The following is a 24,785-nucleotide window of genomic DNA, read 5'->3' as shown; positions in this document are numbered from 1 at the left end:
ACTGTAGTCACATTTCATTCCCATCGAGAGGAGGCTTGGTGTTCCCACTTGAAGGCATTACAACTTGTGGCCGCTTTTGGCCACAATATTACCAACAGGGGCCTGTGGAGAATTCAACTGGGGACCACCTCTCCCCAAGTCTAAACTGGCTGCCCGTCATGGAGATGTGCCAAAACTTGTAATATCCACTTGAAATTGGAAGAGATGTTCATTTGGAAAATTTGTTAAGATGTCAATATGCCCAGAGTCTTTACCATGATATGTTCTTCATTAAACAATTACCCTATTTTTAGAATTCCTTTATCCTTGATTTTCATTTGTTTTTTTTGCTTTTGTATTCAGAGCCTAAGTTTGGCATTGCATGTCTGGGAAAAGTCAATGCTATTCATAAAGACGACAGAGAGCTGATGCTTCGATTCTATGCGTTTGTCACCAAGTAAGATATCATATGAGCTCTTCTAGATCTGCCATGGTTTTGTTTTTGTGATATACATATTGTTTAGCTAAAGACAGTGTGTCTCTGGAGGTGAGTTCCTTGCCCAGGGAAATGAAACCATCAACCACCACATTATGTGCAGTTTACAGGAAGTTTGTTACTCTTTTGATAATGATTAGTAATACTGATCTCTCTCCTTGACTTAGGGAGGAGCTGGCCTGTGATGAAGCCGAGTTAGGATCAAATGCTTTTCAACAAAAGATGCAGCAATTTGAGAAGATTCAGGACCAGGTTGGTGTGCTGGGCCCAGTCTGCAACTTGATATACCTTTTTTAGTACAATTAAGCATGATCATGGATTCTTCTTGTTTAAACAGCAACTACAGGTGCTGCAAAGGTTAAGAAGCTTGCCTATTAAAGAGCAGCAATTATTTTTGGAAAAGGTAAAACAAGAACTTGTCATTCTCCATCATCCCACTTGAATACATTATGTGACCTCAAGCTAACTAGCTGTTTTGTATTGCAGTTGCATGTTCATATGCAGCAGTCCCAATATGAGCATGGCAGCTCAATGATGGAATCTGCAGAGATTCAAGAATTCTTTCAAAAGCAGCAAGGGGCATTTAATGTATAGCTTAGAACATCAGGCTTAACCAATCGCTTTCTGTAATGAGCATTTGTTGCAATTCTTCTCTTGTAAAGTATAGCTACCCTTGAGAGGGCTTGTGTCTCTTGTATGAGGTTATGGTTTTTTTTTCTTTGGGGTAAGTCATGTGGAAGCACTCCAGGTGTAAGGGTTCGAGCTCATGATCTTTGGGTGGGCTCTTGCCGAAGTGGTTAGTACTGTATTTGAAAGATAGAATTTCTTTAGACCTTTATTGTAGCCATGTGCTGCACATCCACTGTTGATTGCTGTTTGCCTGGTCAAGTATTATTTGCAGATGCACATTTATTCATGTAGCTTGTGTATATAGCTAAGCAAGCTAGCAGTTGTCCACAAGGTTTACCTATGTATATTTAATTAAGGACATTTGTCTGAATGGTCCTCAACGCACTGCCATTACCACACTGTATTGAAGTGTCTTATAAACTGTTTCTACATGAAATTAAGAGAGTTTTTATAAATGGCATTTGGCATATATGCATCCACACGACATGGGTCAAACCAGAGATGCTCCATGGCCACCATTTCTTCTTAATGATGGAGGATGGCTTTGTTAGAAACCAGGTTACATGGGAATACACGTCATATGCACCAAGGATCTCAATGGAACAGCTTAGGGTCTGAGATAGGAAAAGAGCTAGTTGTGATGGTAGAACAATGAGCGGGGTTATGTTATACCATGTAGTCTATGCTATGCTATGAATGATGCATATGACAGAGGACCACTTAGAATTACTCACCAAGAGATTACAAATGCTAGAGCTCACACATGAAACATGTAGTGTGAATCTTTCAAATATATATCATCAAGATCAGGTGCTTGGATCCACTTGCCTAGCCCACTTGGCCATGTGCCCTCTTCCTGCCATGAATGCATGGGTTGACCTACCTAACCATGGTACCACAAATTAACCACCATAATGTGAGCCATAGATCTTTCCCTATAATTTGTTGTAATCTACCACAAAGGATTTATACGTGACTATACAACACATGTACGTAGATCACATTTGCAATACTTTCTTGATCAACACTCTCTCTTGATCACATTTTTAACACTCTTTTGATCACATTTTAAACACTCTTGATCTACATAGTTCAACAATTGATTCTTATTGTACGTTGGGATACAGGGAATTCATTTCCTCCTCCAAGAACCATACCAACACAGTGTGTAGGTAAGAGGATAGTAACAAAAAAATTATACATTGACTATAAGCCACAAAGTTACAATGAGCCACAAAGCATGGAACCAACTCATTGTTACTAAAACAATCTATTAACTATGTATGCTTCATGCTTAGAAGAAGATCCCTCCTCCTTGTTGGTCTTTTCCTTCTCTTCTTCATCCTCTTTTTGTTTGAAGCGGTCTTTGATGAAGTGTACTTTCACCACCAAAACTAGAGGTGACATGAATGCCTAGGTTGACCTACCTGACCATGGTCTCACAAAGTAACCATAGGAATGTGAACCTTAGACCTTAACATATAATTTGTTGTAATCTACCACAAAGGATTTATATGAGACTATACAACACATGTATGTAGATCACATTTTCCATATCTTTGACATAAATCAAACTCACACCTCATTCTTATTATGGACAATGAGTGCCTTGATGAAAACTGATAGTGACAAGTTATCTTTGGTCAGATACAAAGTGTGTGTGACATGATTGCTAAAATGGTTAAAGTACACTTCATTCCTAAAGTGGAGGAGTACATGAGTGTGTGTGATATGATTGCCAAAATGGCTAAAGAACACTTCATACCTAAAGTGGAGGAGTACCTGAGATGCTAGATGCAACACAATCATGAAAAGTTGTTGGTGCAAAGTGGCATGGCTTGGAAGAGTATTCCTAATATTGCAAGTAGTAATGAAATAGACTTGATAAAAGCCTAACGTGTACTTCTACATAATGAGCAAAGGTAAAGTAGACTCATGTGAGCTAGGACAAAGTCACGAAGATTAGTGTGGACTATGTAATAAGTTGTTTTAAGTGTTGAAAAGAAACAAGAAGTTTTTGAGACTCAAAATTAGACTTTGGAGACATGGAAGTGGATGATAAATCTTGTTAAGGGTGTGAGAATGCCATGACCCTAATTGATAAATGGTTAATTTGGTAAGGATAGGGGAATGTGCTTGAGGACAAGTGGTTCGAAATAAGAACAATACACATGGCGGCATAATGTTTGCATGTTGCAATGAACATGGATGTTGGTCTAAGGCAAGAGTCCAAGGAAGTCCGGGTTTGTATGCCAAGCCAAGTTAGCTAGTGAGAGGATCTATTGATAAGTACACATGTAGGACTAATTAATGGACAAAATATTAGTGTGGACTCATTTGTTCACAACTAGAGCACTTTGAGAGATCAATTGGTATAAAAATGGATGTTTGGCTAGGGTTAGGGCTTGAGGGATTCAGAGCAAGATTTTAGTGCCTCATGAGATTGTCCTTTTTGAGTTTGTAGATGCCTTACCTCTAGAGTCGGGCTCAATACTCCTGTGCGAGTATAATTGTAGATGTGTTACCTCTAGATCTCACCAAAGCATGAGATTAATCGCATCGTTCACACAAGTCTTGTTCAGCGACACACTTGGAGACAACATGGCTACTCTCTTTTGTAGAGATTTCAACAAAGCTTCACTTTTACAAAGAGCACTTCCGGAGGGTTCTCAATGATGGGTTTAATGAGAAACCAAAGTTTCAAAGAATCATCCCCATGGTACTTCTCAAGGGAGAAGGGGGCATCCAAAATAGTTCTCGTCTCCAGGGTGATCAAAGAGGTTATTGTGCAATATATCCCTCACAAGTATAAGAGACAATTGTAAGCAGATAAGGTTAGAAGCTTGTAGTTGCCTCATTCTTTCTCTACTATGAGTCACACCAAGAGTAGCAAAAATCTGTTGAATAAGTCTGCCGGAGTCTACAAAAACTTGTTGGGGGAAGGGAGGTGCATATATATATATATATATATACATATACACACACACACACACAGACACACACACACACACCTATGTGTATGTGTGTGTGTGTGTATGTGTTGTATAAGAGAGAGTGTGTGTGTGTGTTGTATAAGAGAGAGAGAGAGAAAGAAAGAAAGAAAGAAAGAAGGCTATATTAAAGTCTACTAGAGGCCGAACTCAACCTATGAGACAAATCAATGTAAAACTGTCAATGTCTTCTAGATGTCCAAAAAAAAAAGGACAAAATGAACATGAAATAAAGTAAGAAAGTATTGAGCTAGTGGGGAGGTGTGATGGATGGAGCACTACTGCTAGACGCTCAATATGCAACCTATATGCGTAGGGTATATAAGAATGAAATGTAGATCTATCTAGCTCCAACCAGTACCATAATGGGGGTGTAATATGTGATACATAGGCGATGGCGAGGCAAAAATACCTCGGAGCATAATCTCCGGGTGTGTGTGAGTGAGTGAGCGCGAGAGAGAGAGAGAGAGAGAGAGAGAGAGAGAGAGAGAGGATACTATATACAGATACGACACTTGTTTGAGAATCTTGCTACTTTTCATGGAAAGGCTTGCTCACATGCTTCTATGCAATTGCTTACATCATTTGCACTCTAATATACAATGTTTATACACCCATACACATGCATACAATTCGTACACTTATTTTAAATTCATAGGAAGGATAGGTATGATTGATCAACTAATTTATCCTTTGAAGCCACATTTGACCATGAGCAAGGGATCATTTTTTACAAGCCTCTCTTATCACATTGATGGAGGGTGGCTATCTTGATGCTAGGAACAATTTTGTACAAATATATAATTTTCACATTAGCAGTGGTTTGTGGTAAGTCCCAATCTCCATAAGCATAATTGTAGAAAGCCCAAACTCAAAGAGATTGTCCATATCTTTATATCTTTGTCCATCTTGTGCCTACAGCCAATCCGAGAAAAGTCTTGGAAAGCATGAATTGTCAGTCCTGCTTACACTCGTTCAAAAAGGAAGTTAGTGCCACTCTCATCTGTAAGCCATTGAACAAATTCATTTACATCTACAACATCATTCACATGATAGTTTTGTGTGCTCAAATTTTGTGAAATTATAATAAAGCCGGTTTCTTGAATTTCAGATCAGGTGTACCGAGTTGTATATGTTGTATTGTATAATTACAAGCAACAAACCCACCTGTTCATGCGTAAGACTCTTGAAAACTGGTCCCAAATGAGCCCCCCATACTAATGTCTAATGCAATATACATTATATTTACAGGCTTCGAGTTTTATATTACATCTTACAGAATGGAGAGATCATAATAGAACCATGATAAAAGAACCCTCTATTTTGATTACCACCACTATTTCTTTGACAAGGGCTTGTATGATGGTCACTTTTTCTTTTTCTGGTTCTCAGAATCTCTCTAAATCAGTTGATGAGCTTCCAAACACAGGTCTTGATAAAAAAGAGGTGGATCCTTTCCTGTTGGGAGCTTGGCCATCTGGGAGTGGTGTCAGATCGTCATGATCATTATCATTAAGCTCTTCCTGATCAAAAGCACCCACCTTCTCTGAGGCCTGCATGGCTTTGTCATCTATCCAGTCTTTAGGGCAGGAGGGGCAAGTGCTGCATTTGTCAAAGCATTTTTTGTGAAAAGGTGCATTGCATATCTTACAATTTGTTACATTCTCCTCCTGCAACATTCAAGAAGACAATGCATTAAGTGGTTGGAAAACATAAGGCATCTCAGTAAAGTAAACGTTGCTTTAAGAGTACTAAAGAGCTGTTGTATTATGACCTGAAATGGGAAGATGGGACTGAAAGTATCTTCACACAAGATGCCAGCCCCACACCATTCTCCTGTATCTTGGCAAACCGAGCACTGCTTTGTCACATGCATTTTCAAGTTCTCCAATACAGCAGTAAGCAATCCTGGCAACACTGGATTAACCATGCAGAGAAGGCTTTGTTAGGCTCATTTTAAGTCCTCCACGAAGGTAATCACTTAATACAACTGCCATCCCTACCATGAATCATACACTTAAAAGAATGAAATAACCTTCAGAAATGAAGTAACATTTACCTGCAAAGGCACCTTTTGAGAGATCTTCGAGGTCACGTAGGGCAAAAAAATCGTTATTTTCTAAGAGGTACCTTCGTGACCCCATTGTCTGCTGTATTCGAGCATGGGAAGGGCAGCGCATGCATGAAAGCACTCTGCTTAGTTTTGTTCGAATCTCTTTAACATGACAGAGAATGGGCACCCTTAAATATAGATAGGGATATACAGCACTGACACACAGCAACGGCTGCAAAAGGGGTTCCACTTATTCATGAATCATAACATATTCAATTTACAGCTTCATTAAGACAAACAAATTACGCTGCTTCAAGGAACACAAAAACTGGCTAAAGTTACAGTTATTAACCATCAGTCTTCATGAAGAGGGGAGATAGAAGATGGAGCTTCAAGGAAGAAAAGGAAGAAGAAGTGAAGGGGAGGGAAAATTTGAAAAGAAGAGGAGGAGAGCAAAGGAGGAAAGCCAAGGCCGGAGCAAGGGGGAGAGATAAGGTGGGAGCAAGGGGGAGAGATAAGGTGGGAGCAAGGAGGAGCAAGGGGAAAAGCCAAAGGGAAGCTAGGATGAGGGGTGTACCCTGCAGGAGACCAATGGACTGCACAAGGGCTCCATAATCAAACTCAAAAACAGCTCGCACATATGCGCAGGCAAAAGTGACCAAAATGGGCATGACCTCGACACTCGTAAATTTGAGCGTAACAGTTTTTTGGGAGGTTTCGAATGTTTTGTGCTAGAAACGTTTTGCAAGTTCCATGAGAGTGAAACACGTTTTTTTCTATGAACACACTTACTGAACTTTCTCATTCAATATTTGAGAGAAATTCTCCCACCTATGCTTTGGCTCCTGTGGATAGTCCAATTGAGTGAACTCCAAGTATCCATCTGCTCGTATATCCATCCCAACTACAAATTTGATGACAATACAGTCAGCATTCCCATCCACCAATCCAACAAGATGAAGCTCAAATCCACCAAATCCTCCATATGCAACCAATGCAGCAACCATGTCTCCATCCCAGTTGGTGGGGTCACCATCTCTGCATCCATCTTGTCAAACTCGGAGGCTTCATCATCTTCAAGATGGAAACCACTTCACCAGCTCAGGTTCTAGAACAAACACCTGACTTGGAACTGGATGGACTTAAAGACTTTGGGGAAGTCCAGGCAGGGCCCAGCATCCAATCACTCTGCCTAAATGCAAGTCTGTAACTGAGCAATTATGGCAGCGGAATACCTAAGCACAAGTCCCAATGCCATACTAGTCAACCTCAAAAGAATATGCCACAACTATGGCTGTAAATCTATCCAAAAGATACAGATAACACCCAAATTAACAAAGAATGCTTCTGTTCCACCAAACGTTTCCTGTCGATCTGCTGATATCCACCCTCAAATACACCCTTCAGAGCTCCTGGGGGCTGCTTTACTGCTGATGAAGGAAGAAAGCTTGACGATGAAGTGGGAAGGGCAGTTGCTGTTTATAGGCCCATCAGTGTTGGCCTGCTTCCACACCTGTCCACTGCCCAAACACAGATTTCCCACTTCCGAACAGGGCCCAAATTGGGTCCTGCACTGCCAACATCATTCCTGAGATCCTAAGGGCAGCCTGTCTCTCATGGAGGCTGCCTAAACATGGGGCTCTGCAAATCCTGATTGTACTCTGCAGGTGCGTCACAGCAGGGCAGCCTATACTGCAAGGGGGCATCATCCTTTTCAGCTGCAGGCTGAGAGGAGCTCACAGCCTGCAAGAGTGTGGCAACCCCCTCTTCAACAACTCAAGACTACTTGGTCTGCAGCACTCTGTGGGCTGTGTGGCAATTCCATAGAGGCAAGGCTGCCAACTGCTGCCACAATCCAGTTGGCATAGTGGTTGGCGTATACATAATACAATGAACAGGCCATCATCTCCTCCGAAGCTGGCCTCCATCATCTTAGGAAGACTGCATACCTCCACCACATGATAGAAACAACTGGTGTGTAACACGCGGAAGAACTGCATGTGTCAAGAACTATGCAAAAACGCAAAGATGAACATAGTGAAGAGAGAATGTTGCTGAAAACAGTGTTTTCTGTATATATGTATCAAGATGTACATAGATCCTAGAAAATCATGGCCGCCAAAATGTAACATCTATGCCTATGACCTGTCCCACCTATGAGAGATCAGATGACTACACAATGATCAGCTCTAGCCCATTTATAGGCTCGTGGAACTGCCCCTACCTTTACCCGACTGCTATCAGCCAGGTCCATGGACAGCAAAACACCCAAAAATCCCATAAATAGGATGGTTAATGCCTAAAAAGGTCATAAATCCTAGATAAAATAGAGGGTCAAGTATGACCACATCTATGCATGTGGCATCCCCTCCTACTGAGCTTGATGACAAGAATCCAGTTGATCTTTTGATGACTAACATCATCCCTTTACTCCATGTGGACTCCATCCTTGGCATCCTGCTTCCAAAACTTGAGGCACTATTGATCACTTGGATCTTGACTCCACCCTTGGCATCCTGCTTCCAAAACTTGAGGCACTCTTGACCACTTAGATCTTGTCTTGAAAACCATCAACCTAGGATTGCTCCAATCTCTAATGCTATGTTCTGCGTGCACCTGTTCTTCTTGTCCCCTCCTTGGGCTGAACACTTGTACCTTTCTTGGACTGAGAGCTAGATCCCTTCTTGGAAACCTGCAACCCCTTGTTCCTCCCGTCATCCTTGTACCATGGTTGCCGGGTTGAACATCTGGGGGCTTCATACCCCTTGATACCCACCTTGGGGCTCTATACCCCATGGCTGCCCTCAATCTGGCACCACCAAAAATACCTGATGTTGAAGAGCCACTTGGCTGCATTTTCTTGTCAGGACCAAAAATAGCAACCTTTGTACTGTGCGTTTTCCAAATCTACACCAATTCACAACCTCTAGGACTTATGCTAGGCTGTGATACCAAAGTAGCATGCAAAAGAACTCCCTCTATCAAGAACTGTGCAAAAAGCCCAAAGATGAACAAAGAGAAGAGAGATAAAGCTGCTGAAAATAGTGTTTTCTGTATATATGTATCAAGATGTACGTATATCCTAGCCAATCATGGCCTCCAAAAGATAACATCTATCTATGCCTATGACATGTCCCACCTATGAGGGATCACATGACTATACAATGATCAACTCTAGCCCATTTATAGGCTCATGGAACTGCCCCTAACTCCTCGACTGCTATTGGCTAGGGCCTTGGACAACAAAACACCTAAAAATTCTGTAAATTAATGGTTAATGCCTAAAAAGGCTCATAAATCCTAGATAAAATAGAGGGTTAAGAACTGTGCAAAAACGCAAAGATGAACACAGAGAAGAGAGATAGATGTTGTTGAAAATAGTGTTTTCTATATGTATGTGTCAAGATGTACATAGATCTAACCAATCATGGCCTCTATGCCTGCCACATGAACTTTGTCTTGTGGACCTCTGATTTTTGCTAAAGGAGAAGGTGCTGAATAAACTAAGTAACAGTAGCATGATCACACTTACTATCATACCTAATAAAGTTTGGTGAAGTTCGAATGACAATGGTGGTTGGAGTGGTGGACGACGAAGGATTTGGAGCCATCTTGGGGAGGGATAACAGAATCTGTGCCATCGTCTGCTAATACTAGAGTTGAATAGCCTCCCAGTTGAGTCTTTGCTGGTACTCTCGGTCGGCTTCTTCTCGACGCCATTGGTCTTCCTCATACTTGAGTTGCATAGCCTCCCAGTTGAGTCTTTGCTGGTACTCTCGGTCGGCTTCTTCTCGACACCGCCGGTCTTCCTCGTGCTTGAGTGTGGCTTCCTTATCCCTTTGTTCCTCCGCACCTCTCTGTTCTTCTTTCTTTTTTTCTTCTTCAACTTTTCTTCTTGCTTCTTCACGTCTTTCATCGTCTTTTCTTCTTTGTTCCTCCAACCAAAGAACATTTCTGCCAGATCTGAAAGACCTTTGGGCTTCTCTTTTTCTGCTGCAAGCTGCATCTTCAATGAATTTATTGCTCCATCGCTATTCTCAAGAGCTCTTCTGTAGCAAAAGCATACTGTCTTTGGGTGTCGCTTTGGAGGCTTTGTACCTCCACAACTTCTTGTTGGCTTTCTTCTTGATGAGATGTCTCTCTTGACATGGTGGAGGCGTCGGTGGTTTTTCCGGACTGCAGTATTGCCATCCACCAGAGGCTCCTACTTTTTTAGGTAGCTGAATTGGGTCACCAACCTGTTGCTCTAATACCAATGTTGCATGCACTAAGGTTGATAGTGGTAACGCACAACAAAGCTTTCTTTAAACCTTTACTTTGGTGAGATCCTTAGCATCCATTCACTAAGGAGAAAGAGAGAAAAGAAAGAAAGAAAGAAAGAAAGATATATTAAGCGTCTACTAAAGACCCAATGGGCCTATGAGACCAAAGTGATACAAAAATGTCCATGGCATATCTCATCATGGAATGGAAAATAAAATAGAAAGAAAACATAAGCATAGCTATCTCACTGGGGTGATACAAAACTATCCATGGAAACTCATCATGGAATACTAAGAACGTAGAAACATGAGAGCAGCATCAGCTCCGAGTAGATGGTATACCACTCTCCAAAATATCAAGCATGGGGCTAATGTGTATGGCCGAGAGGTCTCCCTCAGCTATGTCACGTGGAAAGGTAGCTCGATGGCGGTGGAGCATGTCTTGGATCTGGAGTTGATGAGGTGATCGTGGCCGACGGCCCAAGAGGGGTGGGGGGGTGGCGGCAAGGGCGTCGCCACGCTAGAGTGCGGAGGCTCGGTCCGAGGTAACTCCTCTCGGGTGAGGTAGGTCCGGAGCAGCTCATGGAGGGTCCACAAGATCCACTATATCAATGTCCTCCACCTCCTAGGTCCGGAAGAAACTAGTGATGGTTGGCTGACGAGGGAGGGGGCGGGGTGGCTGGGGCCAAAGCTCTCTCAAGAAGGTGTCCCTGTGTCTACAGAGCTCAAGCAGGAAGAGGCCTAGGCAACGCTGGTCCTGGAAGTCAATGATCTTGGAGAGTGGACCAAATCCCTCTTGAAATAGACAGTGAAACCTCCAAGCACGAGTATTTGCTTATATTACTTCTTTGGAGAACTGTTGTACAATGCTTTAGAACAAGATCTATGACTATAAATAGAAGGACGAAGAAGACCGTACGTCGACTGAGAATCCACCAGTCCAAAGGCAATGTAGAAGACTCTTCTGGGCCACTTATGCAAGTCCAGGATAGCTGTAGGACTGCGCATATGTTGGCTGAATGCTGAAGAGGACTTTAATGATTGCTTGGAGAGGAAGGAGACTGAATGCTGACTTGATGCCTGAATTTCTGCTTGATGACTTGATTATGATGATTCATGATGATTACTAGGCGATGGTATTTATATGGGATATAGCTATTGGTCGGCCAGCATAGAAGCTGTCAGCCTGTTCTTATTGGACAAAAAATGCTGGATAAAGCATTTAATGCTGCACAAAAGGTTGTTTGCCCCACATTCTGATGTCGGGCAGTTCTGATGCTGGTTGGCCAGGCCTAACACCCATGGCTGCTGCTTATAAGCATTTCGATGTTGCCTACGCCTGTCCCATATGCTGGTAGAGATGACCGACTAGACCTTACAGCCTAGATGGGCTGCCCAAGAGTTCCCCTGATGTATGACTACCCATGGCACAGTGCAGGCTGCAAGTACTCCTTGAGGCTTGTACCCGTGTCCATATGTGGAATGTATGGAGTGATGTGTAGTGATGTGTGGATTGATATGGATTAATGTGGTTGATGTGGATCGATGTGTGGATCGATGTGGGTTGATGTGAATGAATGTGGAAATAAAGTGGGATGATGTGAATGAATTTAAAATGATGTGGGATGATGTGAATGAATGTGGAAATGATGTGGGATGATGTGAATTGATGTTGAATGATGTGGAATAATGTCGAATGATAAGGATGATGAAAAATGATGTGAAATAATGAGAAACGAAGAGGAATGATGTGAAATGATGGAATGATATGGAAAGATGGAAATTTTGCTTGGAGACAATATTTACATGTGAAATATCTTTTTTAAAGATTGTTTTACGTCAAAAATGCTGGGGAAGCATTTTGACGTCTACATGCTAATAATGCTTCTAATGCAAGACTTCAGCTATGGCTGGCAGCTACATGCACTTATCTGATGGGGTTCTCCAAGTGGGTTAAGAGGACCGACTCCAAACTAACCTCTATGGCTCAGAGACTGACCTACATAGCTCATGCCTGACTGTCCCTAGACTGAGGGCTCACAATGGTGTCAGCATACAACAAATGTTCCTAAAAAAAGGTACTATTTCTGTACACATGTTGCATTGATGATGATGCCAATGGGTCACTGTGTACCCCAGTGCAGGGTGCACGTGACAGTGCATGCAGGTTATGGAGATATTGGTCGCCATGCAAGCTGAAAGCTCATACCGCATGAATTGTTTCACGAGAAAGGCACTCAACATGGGCTGAAAATTTCAGCACAAGAGGAATCTACAAGACTCTCATACTCCTCATGGTACTCATGTCGCTGACCACACTTATGGAGAGGGTGAGTAGAAGGGAATATATCTATGCATGCAAAGAGGCCTCAACTATCTAGGCCGCCACTTCATAAGGCACATTCCACTGTGCCCCATGTTACTTATGCACATGCAGCACACAACATGCGACTCATCATAGGCAAGCATAATGATGCAAGAGCTGTCCCACGTGATAGAAGTAAGAGAAGACATGAATGATGATATAGAAAAGTCACATGCCAACATACTCAAAGAATTCAAAGCCGGTGAAAGAATTCAAAGCCAGTGAAAAGTCAATGAAGTTCGATGCATTTCATGGCGAGTATGATGCCACAAAGGCCATGGCTTTTATTGCACAATTTGATATTGCCTTTAGTGACGAAGTCACTGAGAAGTCTAAGGTTCACCATGCAAGCACGAAGCCAAGGGCTGTTGGACAGCCCATGAAGCTTGTCTATGTAGAGAATATTACATGAGTTATGTTGGCAAGGGTATCTACTTCATAGACAACCATGGACAGCCGGTAGACATGGATTGTTGGTAAGTGTTTGAAGGCTTGAAAGTCAAAATGACATTGAATATTGCATGGAACTAAGTATACTTTGAAGGAGTGTCTATGCTAAGACTCAGAAGTATGCTATGCATATATCTGATATCAACCCCGAGAATGTTTGCCATCAGGGGAAGGCCATCATTGAGTGGTGGCAAAGTTGTGACTCAATTCAGCTTATGGGAAAGTATGGGCTTTTGCATATATGTTTGCTAGTAAACAATGCAAAGCTTATGCATAAAGTTGATTGTACAGCCTACGGTACATCATGTCAAGAATGTGTGTCAAGATATAGGTTGCAAAGAGCATATACTATCCAGGGCAAGGACATAATAGGTATACATGCAATTTTATGGCTTCTGCTAAATTGATCACGAGTCAGGACCTTGATGTTGCCTTTGCACATATGCAGCATGTACATGCATGTTGTTTGCATGCCTGGAACTAATTTTGTGTGACTTATTTTCGTGTGAATGCTTGCTATGATGTGTCCCATCAATAGGCAAGGGACACCCGCCCGTGGACCGTAAGTATGCCTCTTGATTTGTGGTGGTAAGTATTATTTAAACCCTAGTGTTATTTTACAAAGGCTTTGTGATGTTTATAACCTTTGCAAGTTCACATTTCATTAAAAACTCGACGTCCCACTATAAAGTGCCCGGGGTCAAATATTAATACAAAGGTTATGGGCACCCTTTTGGTCAAATCGTGGAGAAATTAACATAAGCACACACAAGGCAAAATAATCATTAAACACATGTATGCTACCAATTATGAGAATCAGCCTCTTCAATGTTTGGCCATCTCTTTGCAACAAAGTGGACTCTCTTCTACGCATCCACAAGCCTCCATCGCTTTTGCTTCTAGCAGGTGCTATACTTGCCCATTTGCAAAACAGAGCATATATCTATGATCCTCATCCAAAAGGCGAGACAGTCTCATTTGTTCATGGCAAGCTTGGCACAAGGTGCCCGTGGATATGTACAATTAAATATTCCAAGAAATACATCGTATAAAGAGGGGGGGGGGGGGGTTGTCCAATTCCGACCCTAGTGCCGGTGTCATTGTTAATTGTGTTGTTTTCAGCTTTGTTACTGTTTTGTGTGTGCCCATTTTATCAAGTGTTTTAAGTGTTAAACTAGATTGCAAATGGTGCCCGATAAGTGCTCACACCCATCCAGGTGAATTACAGAGGCCGTGCCTTCTTGACACCCAAAGTAAGCCGAGGATAGAAGAGTTAAAGAGGCCCTTTTATTACATCAGATGGAGAAACAGTTAGAATGCATGTAATACCTGGTCATAAATTGAATCTAAATACGCCTTCGCAAGCTGAGAGACCCTTCTTGCTGTGAAATCCCAATGCCGTAAAACATGAGCAGGAAGAACTGCAAATTCGTTTAAATGGCATGATGAACAGAAAAGCTGCCCACTATATTCACAGAGCCTCGGTTTCGCCCGTCCAAGAGTCTGTGCAAAGCCCTGGACAAACCCCTTCTCAAGATCTAGATGCTTGTAGCAGCCAGCGCAAGAATGATGCTGCGCATAAAGGAGTTGCTTTAAGGACTTATTTGGGTGAATATTTAAAACAAGCTTCATGGTTTTGCCAAGGGTAAAAGGGCTCCTGTTCTGATCCAGCTCTGTCTTGCTACTTCCTATAGCTGATCGAGGAGATTGCAATTGAGGGGAATCGAGGGTGCCCAGCTGAACGTCCAAACCCTTTTGCAAAGATGAAGCTCCTATCATAAGATGCTCCTCAAAACCGGAGGCTGCAAAAGCACCTTGGGGTGGGCGCAAAAACCAGAATAAAGGGGGAGCTGCACTGAATGGTGGCCCTGCTTGAAGCAAAGACTGTAGACATTTCTCTATGCGAACACTTCTCAGTTCTACAACATTGGGAGATATGTTTCCAAATACCTTGCGGGACTCACTTTCTACTTCCTCCGAGGGTGAAGGCAGAGACCTCCCTGTTCGAACATTAAATATTCGCTTCAATTGATGGTAGAAGTCCAAAAAGTCTCGGTATCTTCTCAGCACTTCCCATTCGTGTTTGCTGCTTACAACCTTTATACAGTAAACAGTATGATCCTTCACACCAACCATTCTCTCCCACAGTGATGAACCACCCCTTCTTTGCCTTGCCCCGACCACTTCAACCCAGTCAATAATAAAGGGGATGTCCTTAGCTGAAAGGGTATGGTATGAACTGAACATTTGCAATCCAGAAGTTGAAGAACTCAAGCTACCATCTCGAGAAGGATGGTGCATGCCCATAGTCGAGTTACTCACAGCATGCGAAAACCTTCCTCTGCTATCATCAAAATTGAAAATGCCATCCTCCATATCCAGGATTGTGTCGACATAAGTCTCATTTACATCTAAAGCCTCTAAATACCTGAAAAGCTGCAAGACAAAATTACCCCTTGTATAAGTAGCTCAGTGAGGTAACAAAACAAACACAACTTCCATCTACTAAACATTGTCATTGAGTTAGAAACCAATGAAGATTGAAGATACTAAATAACCCAAAGCATGCAATTCTCAACGGAAAAACAATAACTCAGAAAACTCTCATGTCAGTAGAAGGCATTCCAATTCCCCAATTATTTACAGCACAGATGCCTCAATTAAGTAAAGTACATTTAAAGAAACAGGAGAATTGCAGGAACCTCAGTTAAACTTGCATTAATAGGAAACACTCAAAAGGATATCGTTCAAGACATACTACCAGACTGCAGTCTCCCATAACACCTCCAGGTCTATGTTCTCTCCATCAGAATCTCAATCATGTATATAGCTACTTCTCACCACATCTTGATGGCCTAATGTCCTCCCTTACAGAAAATATAGTTTCCACAATCTAACAGACATCATCTCCTATTTTACAACCCCTGTGACCTGCGTGTACATAATGCTCAAAAAAATCTATTTTCGAGTGTTAGTAATCATAGCTTTCGTGAGAGAGGTCATTCCTTGGCATTGGCTCAAATAAATGATGATTGATTTTGTCACCTATGTAAATATGCAGGACTTGAAGGTTTTTTGCAGACACGGTTAGCAAATGTGTCAATAATCATAATAATCCTCGAGTGCAAGCATGTGCACCAAGATGGTTACGTTTGTTAAGAGGTGCTCCTCAGGTCTATGCTAATGAAGGATTAATGTTGCCTCATGGAAAAAAGTAATCTTCATATGCATGCACAACATGATTTCAAACATTTGAAAAACCATCTGACATAATCTAAGCTATCAGAGTGCAAAACATTCCACATATAATCCATTCATCAATCATCCTTCATAACTCGTCATCCATACCATGGCAAGCTGCAACTAGTCTAGCCTAGTTACAGCAAAGATTAACGATTCATTTTCCCAAATGATCCAAAATCCCAAATACAGGATTGTAAAGGCCAAAAACCCCATACCTCTTCCCAAGAAAAGATCCTTCAAAATGCGACTGCTCAAAAATGGACTACCACCTTCTGAGGAGGTAGCGTATACAAAACATCACAAGAGAGGGCAGGGCTTCCTCAAAAAAGGCAGCCCAGCATTGCTGCATGTGCTCTGAATTGCCCACCTCCAAGCGTCCACAAAGGATGTGGATGAGGTCAGTCCAATTCAGTGGATGGCATCTCTCAGTGGGTTAATGGAACCCTCAATGACCTCATTGCACTGCACCCGCCAGATGTGCCAGGCCATGATGCTGCTAATGATCTCACACCTTTGATCAGGGTGGATCTGTGGGGTCCAGGGAGCCATCAGGTGCTGAGGAGGCTGCAATGGCTGTAAACCCAAAATGAGTGAGCAGTAGTGCTCGGCCCTCACCATCCTCGTAGAAAAGGGCCAGGCTTGCCTCCATGGCCCATGCAATAATCCCCCAAGTGATGATCCAACGGGTTCCAGATCCGAGGTGAATAGGTGCAGTACAGCCAAGCCAGGGGGTGGTTCTTTCAAAGCCACAAAGGCCACAAAGGGTCGTCTACAACTTTGAGAGGCCAAGCTTTAGATCATCAATACACCATGCAAAGCATAGAGTGCAAGCTAATACATCTAAAACATGTGAAACATGTGAGAAGTCCAAACAGCACATAAGCAGTCCCAAAAATTAAAACAGATACTTGTTTGTATGTAACAAGAACAAATTCAAAATTTTCAACAAACCATACCTCATCTGGACCCAAATCTTCACTCTCCCAGCTAATGGGTTCTCCAATCTTCTTCTCAAGGCTAGCCAGCTTCCAACTTCCATTCTTTCCAGACAACTCTTCATCTATCACAGACTGACGACTCCCTTCCTTGCCATCTAGTGATTGTGCCAACGCTCCCTCCTTCCGATCAACAAAAGAAGACTTTGATAATGTATCTGCACCTAAATTTGCAGAAACAATTACATCTGACTTTTGTTCGATGGCTGAAGACTGGGAATCATCCCTTTCCTGTATGTAGCCTTGGTGGACTATTCTGGCTTCTTCAGAGTCTAGCCAGGACATCATACTTGCAGATTTCAGCTCCTTGCCATTATGATGTGCTGGTCCAGCTGCAGACTTCCTGTTCTTCCTAACCACACCAGCAGACATAGACCTTCCATAGATTTGGTTTCTGTATATAACTTCATTCTCATCAATCTGTTCATCAACATTTTCAAGGCCCGGTCTACCATATCCCCTGCTCAAAGAGCGAAGGGGGTGAGGAAGTAAAGAGTTTGTTTTGTGGAGATCAAAGAACTTTATAGAGTTCTCTAGCTGTTGGAGATCATGGTCTGCCTCTGAAACCAATGACTTTCTTTTTCCAATATTTGAAGTGTAAGTATGGCCTTGAAATGCATGGTCAAAGTCGGCCATTGCATCTTTGTTGTTTTCTACACCAATTCGATCATTTGCAGAATTGACCAAAGTTTCTGAAGCATTAAATTGCCTTGGCTGCATAGGCTTCATGCCCCCCAGAGCATGTTCATTATCCTCTAATTCACTACCACAACTCTGTTGGAAAGACTCCATTCTCTTAGTTAAGTGCTCTTGACCATACTCTAAAGGTTCAATTGATAGCACCATCTCTAAGTCCACTGGGTGACTTTTAACCTCTGGCAAGAGAGTCACCTTGTCTAAAGACTCAAGAGAACTTATGGGTGACCTGTAACCTGCTGGTTGAAGACATGTGGGAGAGGGAGATGAAATCTGAGCACCTTTTACAAATGCATTGTCCCCCAAGGTTTCCGCTTTGTTGGCAGTCATGGGTGTGGAAAATCCCTCTGCATCCTTCTTTACATTATGAGCCTCAACTCTACACATGGCTTCTTCACCCTCAAAACTTTCCACACCGCCAACAAATACCTGCTTCATTGATCCCTCTACAAATTGCCCATCCCCGTCTAATGCCAGACCTGCAGACCCATCCTGTGTCCCTTGAACCTGCTTTGAATCATAGCACTCAATCCTTAGACATTCACTTTCCTCCACTTCTTGACTTCTTTTTATGTAAATGTCATCTTCCTGCTGCTGTGCTTCTAGTGGAGTTGCACGATGTGCGGAACCTTTTGATGAAGATTGCAATGAACCAAGAAGATCAGAACAGCTATCAAAAGAGCTTGAAGAACTTGAACTTGAAGATCTGATTAGTCCTTGACTCCCCATGTTCTCAAGTTCACCCCCTTATGCAACAATGATCCTGTCTTCAAAACTTTGCAGTAAGGTTTTGGCCACATTAACCCACGTTGTGAAACAATTTGTTCCTTGCAACACCAGTTGTTGATCTTGCCTGAAGCAGACCTGGAGATTGCATCAGTTAAATAAGAAAGACATTTCCAAATAAAAGTATGAATGCAGCATGGGAAAGTACCAATGCCTTGCAATTATGCACGTGCTGCCTGTCCTGTCTTATCTAAACGCAAACACCCAATGCAAGCGTCCAGCCGATCACACCCAAACCAGCTGTCTCATCATATCCTATACAATTCCCAATTACAAAATGCACAGAAATCCATGCGCACACACATGCGGAACATTTAGGTTCATAATTTCATGCATGCGCCATGTTCTTGCAACATTGAGGTTCAAAAGTTCATGCATGGTGATATATATTTTGCTGCAGCATCCCTACATGTGCCCATGGTGGAAGATAAAACGTGTAACTTGACATGTCCACCTTGGCTATCAAATTTCTTCATCAGCCACAGCGAAGACCAAATGCCATGACCCACTACATCTTTATAGTGGGCTGCAGTTTTGAGTATGAAGATAGGTGCAGCGTCCACCCTGGTCTCCACATATACACACACAGCCAATCACGATGAGTCTCCACCAGCATAGGAGAGGTAGACTCTTAGCAGCATAGGAAAGGCAGACTGTCATGATACATACATAGACTTAATGCGCACTCCCACGTGCAAATTCTGACTGAAATTAGTTTAATTGATGAACTCGAGATCTATTGTAATGATGATGTTGTACATTTCATATAGACAACACTGACCTGGCTGGATCAGTGTACACCATTGACTCTTCCTTGGCATGTGTGAGAAGATTGATGGATCCAGCTCGAGGTATCCACTGGCAGGCCCGAGCTACTTGAAACCCTAGCCATCTAGGACTGTCTGGAAAAAACTGGTTTTCTAAATCTTCTCCGATCTGGCAACGGAAGGATTGTTGGAAAACCGTCGCACGCATCTATCCAACATCGCTGGAAACATTAACCCGCCATCGCTGAAACCTTCAGAGACTGCATTTTGGTGGGCGATCAGGTAGATGAATGACGCCAGCTCTACTGTCAATGCTTATGCAAAATCCAAAGATAATTTCATTACGATTAACCCCTCTCTCCCTCTTGGAATGAGGGCGTTTCACACTATTATCAAAGGCCGTTTCTCATTCCTCCCATGCTATTACACCTTGCCCAATCTCAACACTCAATTGGAAGCTAGCAATGGTGTAGGTTAGGGGTTACACACATTTCTACAAGCACAATTAGTAAATGCTTCCTCCCCACCTAGCCAAATTGCTCGGATATCGTAACAACAATCTTGGGCGCATCAACTAGATGCTGACTAAACTCGATAATTGATGGGAAAGATACGCATCCAATTGGTAGGATAGTGGCTGCACTTCAAATGGGCAGTTTGCTTGTGTGTAACAAGCCTTGGTATCCATACACGTGATGTAGGACTATTGCAGTTTTTTTGCAATTACATGATGCGCTCAAACAAACTTGAATGGAGAATTATAAGAAAGATTAAAATTAAAAACAATAGCATTATTTGAGGATCGGTTAGAATACACTTGGTTAGCTGTATGGTTGGAAAGTCGATCTTGTAGAATTGTACTTGTAATGTTGAGAACCTCCATTGTTTCTTATGTGAACCCTAAAAAAATCTTCGAAATCATCGCCAGAAAGCAGCAGGCCATTATCAGATAGATAGCCATAACTTATACGCTAGGCTAGAGTCAATGTCGTTAAGCTCATCATCCTCACAGTTTGAGTCTAAGAGATATGCGTCCTCTGGTGTACAAGATAATGGTCTGCATGCATCCTCGCTGTGATATGGCATGGGTACTACATATGCACGTGAGCTAAGTAGCTACCTCTAGCTAAGTTGTCTAGGAAATGACCCACAATGCTCTAGAAGGGACAATGAGTCAGTAACATCATTTCATAAAATGACGGTGTAAGTGCATAAGCTCTTCCCCTGCTCTATAAGCTCTTCCTATGCATTCCTTACTTGATAGGGTCCTCCCATTGGGTAAAGTACACTCACATCATCATGTTGTTATGGGGTCTCTTCTACCATGGACTGTAAGAGTCATGTCCCATAATGCCTAAAATAAGTTCTACAATGCTAGCTTAAGTAGGATGCTGTGAACAACATGCGTTGCTTCTCACACAACTAAGACATGGTGCAAGGGGATGAAACTGTAGGTATAATAGGTCCATAAAGGTGGCTCCATAACATTTATCCCCTAATGGTGCATAAAAATATCATGTGAGTGGGTGCCCTTGATAGTACTAATCCAGACAATCTAGGTTCAGGATAGGGTCACTCGTATTGTTCCATGAAAAGTCCATGCTCAAGGCATATAGTAACAATAGAGTTGTACTTTCATTCTCTTATTTTGGTATGTGCTCTTTCTCATCATCTTTTTAAATTTTTATTGTTAGTCGAATTTTTAGTATGTGTATAGGTGCTATATTGCTATACATGTTGGTGTAAGCTATATTGTCATGGGTTAACTTTTTCCAATAGGCTCCCTCCTAATATGGACATGAAATTTATCAAGGAGCAAAATATGGGGGTAAAATTGATGATATTAGCATAAGTATCCCCTTTCTACTTATCATACCTTGACTTCGCGGAGGTATTGTAGATTTTTTGTAACCATCCCTTCTAACTTTGCTCCATCACTGCTTGTTGGCTCTAGGAGCACCCTTTGTTACTTGTTGCGGCATATCAATCTCCAGCTTTAAGGATGGTAAGGGGATTTTATGATATCGGATGGAGCTTATGGATTCTTCCTTATAGATGAGTAATGGAGTTGGCACTTGCTGCAAGGCAATTTGTGCTCGCGTAGTGGGTCACTCTAGGGGAACTAATGGGATTGGGGGTTGGATATCCAATAATGGTTTTATAACATTTTGTGATGATGTAGAAGCTTCACCCCATTAATCACCTTGTCTCGTGTGATAGGGTTTCTCTTTAGGATCCAAACTTGTTTAGGTGTTGGTGGTGAAGGTTCACTTACAATAGTCTTCCCTTTGTTTGAATTCGATCTATTGAAGCTTTTTTCCATCATTCACGCTGAGGAGCCTTGGGAATTTGTAAGCAATGGAAGTGAGGCTAGCTGTATACATTTATGTTTTGGGATCCAAATACAATAATTACTCTCTTATTTGGGATCCAAATACAATAATTACTCTCGTATTAGTAGCCTTGAGCTTTCAATTTTTAAGCAGCGACAATGAGGTTAGCAGTATACATTTATGTTTTGGGATCCAAATACAATAATTACTCTTGTAGTAGCCTTGACCTTTCAATAACCATTTAGGTATCCATTTTGTGGTAATCTGTAATTTGGACTTCCTACATCGATTATTATGTTGAGGCCTTCTTTACGTGGTTGGTTAAGGTGGCACAGATGGAGAGATGTTAGGTTGCCACTTTTTAGCCCATTGTATATGTTCGTCCTTCTGACATGGAGATGTTTGCCATGTGGAGGTAAAAGAATCGAGAGTTCCTTGAACAGTGGACAATGAAGTGGAGGAGGGTTCCTTAGATTTTGTGGATGTTGAAGCTTCCTCCTCATTGTGACTCTCGACAAGAGTGAGAGGTGCCAATGGGTTATGAGTAGAATGTTTAGCCATGGGCTTCACCCACACAGAGACACACCCCGTTGACTAGTCAACCATACATCTAGCAGCCTTTATCCATGTGCAACCAATTATTATTGGTTTAGATAATGTTCTTGCAGGCATAACAAGGAAGTCTCGCACCAAGTGCTTGTTGCTATCACAATATGTTTCTATTTGTAGTAGCCCCAGAACCTTGGTATTCCTACCATGGATACCTTTCACCTTCAAAGAGGCATCTACGAGTTGAGGTTTTCCCAATTGGTTTCATACATTGAACGAAATTAAATTGTGACTAGCCCCGTATCAAGTAATGCATTGTAGAGAACTTTATCATAAGGGCTAGGCAATTGAATGGACATTTGTAGAGATGCTATGTGCTCCTCTATGTCTCCTTCAACTTCTGCCACAAAGGCTTGTGTAGATCCAAGGATAGCTTCTCGTTGCTATTGTCAGATTTGCATGTCTTTAGCTTCTTGTCGAGCTTGAGCTTACTTTAATTCTGCTTTTTCCTTGGCTACATTTTTATCATGTGCGAGTCACCCACAAGGCTTCCTTGGTAAGAGGACCATAATACTTTTTGAACGTACTACCATTAAGGAAGCCTACGTGTCAACCATTAAGGGTTTCAACATGCATGGTACCTTGAGGTGTTATTTCACAGACTCAAAATGGTCCTTTTTCGGTATACTTTAGTTTCTTTTTTTCATTGCGGACTCTATACATAAGTACAAGGTCTCCCTTATTGATTTTCTTATCCTTGAGATTATTATCAAACCACTTTTTTGTTGATCCTTTTCTGTTAACGTGTCTTGTACATCAATTTTCTTTCTTCCTCCAGTTGTTCAAGAATGAAAAGCTGGTTGGCTAACATGTTTTCCTCGAGTCTCTAAGTCTGCTACCCTTAAGTTGGGTATCATGAATTCCCAAGGCATTACCGCCTCAACCCCATATATCATGAATTCCCAAGGCATTACCGCCTCAACCCCATATATCATCTTAAATGATGTGCAACCAATTACAACTTTGTAAGAGGTTTGGTAAGCCCATAAAGCTACTATGAGCTTGAATTCCCAATTCATTGCATCAAGCCTCACCAATTTTTGTTAATATGGAAATGAGAACTTTGTTGGTGCTCTCAGCTTAACCATTTGCTTGTGGGTAGTATGGAGTGGACTTACGATGTGAGATCATGAATGGTGGTGATATATTGGATCACATCATTTATAAAATGTTTCCCTTGGTCATTCACCAGCTCGAAAGGAAAACCAAACTGGGTAATGATAGTCTCGTAAAGAAACTTAGTTGTAGCCCCACCACCACATCTGCTTTTCTTGAAGCTCTTGCTTCGGCCTATTTTGTGACATAATCCATAGCTATTAAAATGTACCTTGCTTGGGTGCTACGTGCAATTGGACTAATGGGTTCCACAAAATCAATGCCTCATTTCATAAAGGGTTCTATAACTTTAATAGGGTGTAAGAGAATCATATCCTTCTTTTGTGGTTTAGCATATCGTTGGCACTCGTCACATCCTCTGACAAATAGTGCACAATATTTGAAGAGTGTGGGTCACCAATATCCCTATTGGAGTATTTTTCTTGCTGTAATATCTGTTGAAAAGTGTCCACCAGCTATCTCTTGGTGTACTTATTTGATGATGTATAAGTATTCATCCTCCTTGGGGTAACGCCTTAATATGTCACTCTTACCTCTTCTATAAAGAGTTTTAGCAAACAATAATCAATTGGTAAGGTTCTGCTTCTTTAAGCAACTTCCTTGCTAGATCTTTCCTTTACTTATTTGCCTATGGAAAACCATTAGTTAGAAAATGATTTTCTCACTCCACTTTGGTATAGTCTCAACTTTAAACAGTGTAGCATCAGGTAGATCATCATCTATTCTAATTGGTGCTTCACCATTAGGTACACGAGATAGATGATTAGATATGACATGTTTCTTGTCAGGCCTTACCACCACTGTGAAATCAAATTCAAGAAGAATCAACAACCATCTAAAGATTATCTCTGTGGAGCAAGGTTTGTTGTTGACAAGGTATAGCAAGGCTTGATGTGATTAACATAGAAAACAAATTTGTTAACTAAAAGATAATGTCAAAATTTCTTCATAGCATATACCATTCCTAAACCTTCACGCTCCATGGTAGTATATTTTATCTCAGCCTCTTACAAAA

The 24,785-nt window shown here is 41.8% G+C and overlaps 2 protein-coding genes across 5 annotated transcripts in view; one reads left to right on the top strand and one right to left on the bottom strand.

Moving 5' to 3' along the window:
• Positions 1–1,404, top strand: part of LOC147605720 (plant/protein) — a 48,169-nt gene extending 46,765 nt beyond the window's left edge. For both annotated transcript variants that reach the window (XM_086793473.1, XM_086793472.1), the window contains exons 4-7: positions 343–436; positions 643–727; positions 813–878; positions 962–1,404. In XM_086793473.1, the coding sequence (XP_086649599.1) occupies positions 343–436; positions 643–727; positions 813–878; positions 962–1,069 (353 nt within the window). In that variant the 3' untranslated portion in view covers positions 1,070–1,404. The remainder of the gene's footprint in view (positions 1–342; positions 437–642; positions 728–812; positions 879–961) is intronic.
• A 3,747-nt stretch (positions 1,405–5,151) lies between these two features.
• On the bottom strand, positions 5,152–20,100 carry LOC147605719 (uncharacterized). 3 transcript variants are annotated; one of them, XM_086793546.1, is made up of 7 exons: positions 19,727–20,057; positions 19,400–19,509; positions 17,425–19,023; positions 14,555–15,661; positions 6,155–6,380; positions 5,870–6,012; positions 5,152–5,765 (listed from the first exon to the last, which is right to left on the bottom strand). In XM_086793546.1, the coding sequence occupies exons 3-7, from the start codon at positions 18,886–18,888 to the stop codon at positions 5,484–5,486; spliced, it is 3,222 nt and encodes a 1,073-aa protein (XP_086649672.1). In that variant the 5' UTR covers positions 18,889–19,023; positions 19,400–19,509; positions 19,727–20,057; the 3' UTR covers positions 5,152–5,483. The 3 variants fall into 3 exon arrangements, with proteins under 3 accessions (XP_086649672.1, XP_086649671.1, XP_086649673.1); XM_086793545.1 differs by lacking the exon at positions 19,400–19,509 and having other exon boundaries at positions 19,727–20,100; XM_086793547.1 differs by lacking the exon at positions 19,400–19,509 and having other exon boundaries at positions 17,425–19,012; positions 19,727–20,077.
• Positions 20,101–24,785: the final 4,685 nt, after the last annotated feature.

The sequence above is a fragment of the Cibotium barometz genome, chromosome 59 (assembly GCF_041138505.1).
Source record: "Cibotium barometz isolate CiBa-2024 chromosome 59, ASM4113850v1, whole genome shotgun sequence".
Classification (NCBI taxonomy): domain Eukaryota; kingdom Viridiplantae; phylum Streptophyta; class Polypodiopsida; order Cyatheales; family Cibotiaceae; genus Cibotium; species Cibotium barometz.
Note: the sequence above shows the minus strand (reverse complement) of the source record. Positions and strands in the feature narration are given on the sequence as shown.